This window comes from Oratosquilla oratoria, chromosome 8 (genome assembly GCF_046742065.1).
Source record: "Oratosquilla oratoria isolate Oo_2021 chromosome 8, ASM4674206v1, whole genome shotgun sequence".
Lineage (NCBI taxonomy): Eukaryota > Metazoa > Arthropoda > Malacostraca > Stomatopoda > Squillidae > Oratosquilla > Oratosquilla oratoria.
In genome coordinates, this window is record NC_134784.1 from 70,749,523 (window position 1) to 70,757,022 (window position 7,500).

The 7,500-nt window shown below is 40.7% G+C and overlaps 1 protein-coding gene across 3 annotated transcripts in view; it reads left to right on the forward strand.

The window, feature by feature from the left end:
* Nucleotides 1–7,500, forward strand: part of LOC143027805 (equilibrative nucleobase transporter 1-like) — a 27,218-nt gene that overhangs the window by 2,121 nt on the left and 17,597 nt on the right. For all 3 annotated transcript variants that reach the window (XM_076189388.1, XM_076189389.1, XM_076189387.1), the window contains one exon: nucleotides 2,582–2,788. In XM_076189388.1, the coding sequence (XP_076045503.1) occupies nucleotides 2,582–2,788 (207 nt within the window). The remainder of the gene's footprint in view (nucleotides 1–2,581; nucleotides 2,789–7,500) is intronic.

Sequence of the window (7,500 nt, forward strand, 5' to 3'; positions counted from 1 at the left end):
ATGCTTTTTAGTTTTTTTAAATAGCTCAAAAAATAAGGGAGATACGAATTTTTTAATTTATTTTTTAGCCTGCATTTTTGGCTGGACTTCACCATAGCAAAGTGTTAGAATTAAGGGTGGTCATTTGTAAAGATTTCGGTAAAGAAATACACATTAACTCTAAACCACTGGTCCAATTTTATTAAAATTCGGAATAAATGGGTTTTAAGGATCAACAAATCACATGAGCATGTCAAAAACAATGTAAGACATCTCCATCATACCATATTTGCCTTTTCATGGCAACCATAAAGTTGTCAATTTTCAGATTATCATCAATAAAAACCAAACCCTTGGCCCAACTCACATGCAACTTGGCATATCTAGGTTTTATGGGTCAATAAAACACCTGAGCATGTCAATAACATTGCAGGACCTTCTTCTGATACCATTCTTACTAACACCTATCACGTTGTCATGGCAACTGTTGTCAATTTAGACTCTCCTGAGCATGTCATTAACATTGCAGGGCCTTCTTATACCATTCTTACTAACACCTATCATGTTACCATGGCAACTGTTGTCAAATTGGAAATAATGATAACATCCGAACCACTGGCCCAATTGAGCTGCTCATAATATGGAAGAAAATAGGTTAAAAAACAACATTCTTACATTACAATAGTATGTTATTGATGTCTTACCTTAATATTTTCACTCGAAAAACTAATTTGACAAGATTGATAACCAAATTTGCGTTGGAATCGGTGAATATTTGTTTTCTTTGAAAGATTTGGGCATACACTTGTGTAATAACAAGATAATTTGAATACCCTGCGCATGCGATGAACGTTCAAAGCATTCAAACTAAGCAATACAAAATCAAATGGGTCGCAAAAGATGGCGTTGTAAACAATAACAGCGCGATAGTGACGTCACGCTTGTTTTTCGCGCGTACCTAAATTAATAATTCATAAATTGTGGAGCTGGATGGGACGGAAATGAAAAAAGTTGAGAACTACTTTCCCTAAGTGTTATATGGTCGCTGATACCTGGTGCCCGGATACGTCTGGTTCATTTCAGATGGGGAGACGACCCAAAAGAAGCTTGGATATGCTATGAACGAAGTAGAAATGAAGAAAAAAGGAAAGAATGGTAAAAAAAAAAAAAAAAAAAAAAAAAAAAAAAAAAAAAAAAAAAAAAAAAAAAAAAAAAATAGAAAAATAGGGCAAGGTTAGGAAGAAAGAAATAAAAATAAATAAACAATAGATAAGGAATAAGCAAAACAATTAATATCTAATCACGTGAGATTCTTAATATCTTTACAAGATGCAGACTCTGATCACGTGATCAAGACATTCTTTATCATTTTAGGTAAGCGTTGTCTTCCACAAATCACTCAGAACGATTAGATAAGACTGTAAGGCAAACGAACTTGAATTGTTCTACTCATGTTATTAATTGTTCTTCATAACTCCATGTTTTTTCATATAGCTTAGTATGTACATTTGTGTATACAGCATGTGTGTGTGCGTTCGTTCGTTCACCTGATTTTATCTACTTAATTTAACGTACCGAAAAGAAGCAATATTGGTGGGGTCCTGTCTTTTATTCTCCAATTAATTATTATACTCAGCTTCAAATTGTGAGGGTGAGCGTGTATTTACCTAAACGTAGTAAACAGGAAAGTTGCAACACTCGTGAAGTCCCTTCTCTTATTCTCCAATTATCGTACCTATCTTCAAAATTGTGTGTGTGTGTGTGTGTGTGTGTGTGTGTGTGTGTGTGTGTGAGTGTGAGTGAGACAGATAGGGAGAAAGAGACAGAGAGAGAGAGAGAGGGGAAGAAAGGAGGGAGGGAGGGAGATAGTGGGAGAGAGAGGGGGGGAGGAGGTAGGGAGAGAGAGAGAGAGAGAGAGAGGGAAGGAGGGAGAGAAAGAGAGAGAGAGAGAGAAATAAAGAGAGAGGGAGGGAAGGAGGGAGAGAAAGAGAGGGAGAGGGAGAGAGAGAGAGAAAGAGAGAGGGAGTGTGTGTGTGTGTGTGTGTGTGTGAGAGAGAGAGAGAGAGAGAGAGAGGCAGGGGCAGAGAGAGAGAGGATGGCGATCAAGCTATTACGCAGATCCACGTAACGAGAACAATGGCGGAACGTATTGCATCATTTATTCAGATAACCTCCTCGTACCCTTCAGCCAGCAAACCTCCTTGGCATTTAACATCCCACTCTTCTCTGTGGCGCTTTGGTTTCAGTCTCGTGTCTCCCAGCGCAGACCCGAGATCAGATCTCGACAGTCTGAGTTCTCTGAGCACCGGTTTGTGGCGGGGGGGTCGGGGGTGGGTGGGTTGGGGAGATGAACTAAGCGCCTTGTTACGTAAACATTCTTAGGTAATCCTGCATCTCCCTCTCCTCGTGTCCAGTTCCTCAGTTTCCTGTCTCCTTAAAAGGGAATCTTGAATCGAGACGGGTTCCTACAACGCCACTAGATCGTACAGTCCAGCTAGTGACCGCAGACAATGCTCTTAGGCGCCTTTTTCAGGAATTCGGACTCTTTCCAGACTTCGTAAGAAATGATCGAACTCGTTTTCGTCTTCTTTCTTTCTTGTAGGTTCTGAAGATCAACGGGATCTACAGCGACCGATGTCAGGGGTTCTCTTCAGACTCCAATGCAGCCAACTCCTCCACTTCCTCTCGTCCACCCTCCTCCTCCTCCTCAGCCTCTTCGTCGGAGGTCTTCCCGAAGACGAATGAGACGCTGCTTGACGAAGTTCTTCGCGAAGTGGCTTCGGAGTCGATCGGGATAGTGTCTGCCGAGGTAAGTCCGGTTCTTCGCTCGTTGAGTCTGAAAGAGGAGAGGTCTGGTGAGGACGAAGACTTTGATGATGATACGAGTGAGAGTGAGAGAGAAAGAAATAAGAGAAAGAAAATAGAGAAAAAGAGAAAGAAAAAGAGTGAAAAGGAAAAAAGAAAGAAAAAGAGAAAAAATAAAGAGAGATTGAAAAAGAAAGAAGAAGATAAAAGAGAGAGGAAAAGAGATAAGAGAGAGAGAGGGAGAGAGAGAAGAGAAAGGGAGAGAGAAAAGAGGGAGAGAGAGAAGAGAGAGGGAGAGAGAATGAGAGAGAGAGAGAGAGATAGAGAGAGCTCGGACAAGTGAAGGTCACCAGGGAGCATCTTGATGACAGGACGAATGTTGCTATGCTAAGTAGTGTTTACAGGTTTGTGTGTGCGTGTGTGTGTGTGTATTTACCTAGTTGTATTATACGGGAAGGGGACAAGAAAAAATAAATAAATTACAACACCAACAACAACACTAATAATAACTAATAGTAATAATAACAATGATGATAATAACGATAATAATGATGATTAAAATAATGATGGTGATGATAATTCATAGTAGATAATTGATAGTATTAGTAAATGCGGAAATTTCCTGTCATTGTCACATCACGTGATTTAGCCGGACACGTGATTTGGCAAACGATCAGCCCCGTGGGATAGGTAGAGACGAGGAGGAGGAGGAGGAGGAGAGGAGGAGGAGGAGGAGGAGGAGGGAGGAGGGAGGGGACTAAGCATTCTCATCCATAAGCTTCTCGTCCCATTTTGGGTACGCTAGGTACGAATTATTTGGTACGATTATCGCTCAACGATAATCGATGGCTTAACGATTCCCTATTCATAGCCCTACACAGTTCAACAATTAAGATTCTGGATGGTACGTAAAGGTACGTTTTACTTGGTGGGATTACTGTTCAACGATGATCGTTCATGGCTCAACGATGATCGTCAAACGTCCAGAGCACATTTTTTTTTTTGCTAAAAACAAAGAATTAGTGCTCTAGATAATCATTTGACGATCTTCGCTGAGCTATGAACAATCATCGTTGAACCATGAACGATCATCGTACCGACCAAAACGTTCCTTCATGCACATTCCAAAATGTCTAGTTGTTGAAGTGTGCAAGGCTGAGAGTAGCGAGTCTGAAGGTAACATTGTATGCCTGTATTTATGTTGGGTGTTAACTTTGCTGTCACCATCACAATCATCATCATCACAATCACCACCATCATCACCATCACCACAGTCGCCACCAGTACCAACGTACATTCATACCACTGTTACTACTACCACTTTCATCACTAATACGAACATACCATCATACTAACCTAACCAATACCATCATCATCACGACCAAAACTACCAAACCAATATCACCATACAAGCACCACAATACTAACATCACCATACTCATACCAATATCACCATACAAGCATCATCACACCACTACATCAATTAACTCGTTAAAGAGAATACAAATGCATAGCTGTCTTAATACCAGTTTCATCCCCTGAACTAATATTTGGACTATGATACTTGACACTGTAGATCTGCACCTATTCGTCCCTACGTCATCGTTTGCTAGTTCAGAATGTCGCTGTTTATCTTTTAATTATCTACCAAATGCTTCCTCTCCCTTATAAGGAAGGTCACTAGTCAGGGCACGCATCCACTCCCATCCATTCTACTCTCATCCGCCACCGCAAAAATTTTGTAAATCGGTAAATGTCTCATCTTCAATTGGTAATTACCCACATCCATCCATCAATTTGGTATTTACCCACATCCATCCATCAATTACTTCCCTCCCATTTTAGCTCCTTGTGAGTGAAGGCTCATGATAACCCTGTGTCCACTGCCCACTGCCTGGGTCAGAAGCAATGCAGGAAGGCACAGCACGTCCACAACAATTGATCTTCGCATCGAAAACCTGTATGATAGTGACGTCGTCTGGCATATTATTGTTGTTGTTGTCAGGTGAATGTGGTCAGTCGAGGGAACCCCATTGTCTACCCTAAGGGCGAATGGTTCTATAGACAGTGAATAGTACCATCACTATCATCACCTACACCAGAAGAGGCTGGATGACCGCGTTGTGAACAGCTGCCCAGGATGTAACACTTCACCCCATACCATACAACACATAATGGAAGACTGCATTATACACAATCATGCACGCAAACAACACAACATACGCTCTATAAAGGATTTGTGGGAAAACCCAGTTTCGGCTGTGGCATTCCTTGGGGAGACGGGACTGCTCGGACAGACAGTCTAGGGAACGACAACAACAACAACAACTTCTACCAACATCACTACCAATACCTCCACTACCACCAGCATTATCGCCACCACCACCTACACCTCCACTTGCATCATCCTCATAACCTCAACAAACTCCATAACCAGCACTACCTCCTCCTCCTCCTCCTCCTCCTACTCCTACTCCTACTCCTACTCCTCCTCTGCACGTGAGACGTGCCTCACCTGCCTTAGCTACGAAGCACTACTGTGGCTCATGTAGTGCCTTAAGACATGGGTGGAGTCCAACTGACCGTGGACAAGAATGCATGGCCCCATGAACGCGTTTTATATTCAGCTGCCTAGTCACCACGAGTTCCTTGTTGTTAGGTGCTCACGTCAGGAGACGATTAGCTGTATCTGGAACCGTCATCTTCAAAGGGTTACACTTGGATATTTTACCTCCAACCTCCGATTAATCGGTGGTACTGATCACCTCCAAAAATTATTTCCGTTGTAAAATCACTATGGTAAATTACTTTGTTTTGTCAGCAATTGACATGGAATGCCAATAGTCGGAGGAAAATTAGCCTAATGTGATAACGCTTTCACTCTGCCCTCAAGGGAGTGGGAGAACGAGGAAGAGAGGTAACATGAGGAGGAAATATATAAATTTTAATCTGGTTTCCTGTTTCACCATTATATCAAATGTGAGGAACAAACCATACAATGACCGCTTAAAACACTTGATCCTATGCTCTCTAATGAAAGGAAGACATAGGGGAGAACTTATACATGTTTATTATTTAACTATACCTATGCATTTATTTATGTGTTTTATTTGTTATTTACATTATTATAGTTTTTATTTTTAATTTATTATTATTCTGATTTTTGTTTGTTTTGTTTTTTGTATCCGACCTAGATATGGACCAAAAAGTCTCCTGTCGGCATGCTCTGCCTTTGTAATCCTTTGTAATCCTTCTTCCTCTCCTTTCCTCCCATGCAAGGGACACAAACCATAGTATTGACTGGGACAGTGTTAGAAAAATTGTTGTTTGTAATTCTGCTTTAGAAAGGAATATCATTGACTCCAGTTTTATAAAGAGAAATTTTGATAATAATATCAACATGAGTTTAGGTTTATTCAAACTAGATATTTTCATAATTAATAGGATAGTAAAGCAGTACCATGGTTCCTAATTGTGCCAAATGTCCTCTGGACGTTTCGGCCACATGGTTATGCTCTTTTGTATTTGCTGTTTTATTGTTTTATTATTATCATTGTTATGTCTATGTGTATATGAATGTGTGTGTATGTATATTCCGAAGGTTTTATGTGGTTATAACCTTCCCCAGTTTTCTTATTTCTGTATAAATATTGTGTTCTATTACTCTTTCTTATACTCTGAGGATGTCGTAATAGACGAAAACGTTTAGTATTCCGACTTTATTTCCCTGTGGTTTCTGCATATATATATATATATATATATATATATATATATATATATATATTTGTGTGTGTGTGTGTGTATATATATATATACATATATATATATATATATATCTGTGTGTGTGTGTGTGTGTGTGTGTGTGTGTATACATATACATATACAGGTAGGGGATGTGTAGATCAGATTTTTGTGGTAAGACAGATATGTGAGAAAGCTATAGGAAAAGGTAAGGATGTTTTTTGGGCTTTTATGGATCTGGAAAAGGCTTACGACAGGGTAGACAGGAAGGCATTGTGGGAGGTACTGCAGATATATGGGATAGGAGGAAAGCTGTTAAGAGCAGTCAAGAGTTTTTATGATAGTAGAGCTTGCGTTAGGATTAGAAATGGAGAGAGAGAAGGGTTTGAGGTAAAGGTGGGACTTCGTCAGGGGCGTGTTATGTCGCCCTGGCTGTTCCATCTTTATATGGATGGGGTGGTGCGAGAGGTAAATGCAAGGGTAATGGGCAAGGGGTTGGAGATGGTTAAAGAAAATGGAGAAAAGTGGGAGGTGAGCCAGCTGTTGTTTGCTGACGACACTGCACTTATAGCAGGATCAGAGGAGGGATTGAGGAAATTAGTGACAGAGTTTGAGAAGGTGTGTGAAAGAAGGAAGCTGAAGATAAATGTGGGCAAAAGTAAGGTGATGAGATGTACAAGGGGAGAGAGTGACAGCTGACTGGAAGTGAGCATTAAGGGTGAAAGACTGGAGGAAGTGGATAGTTTTAGATACTTAGGTGCGAATGTGGCAGGAAAGGGAGGAGTGAGGGTGGAGGTAGAATGTAGATTGAGAGAAGCGAGTAACTGCCTTGGGGGATTAAAAAGTGTAATGAGAAATAGACATCTGGAAATGGATGCTAAGAGGAGGTTATATGAAGGAGTGATTGTACCAACAGCAATGTACGGGGCAGAAACATGGAACACGAGAGAGGAAGAGAGAAGGAGTTTGAATGTG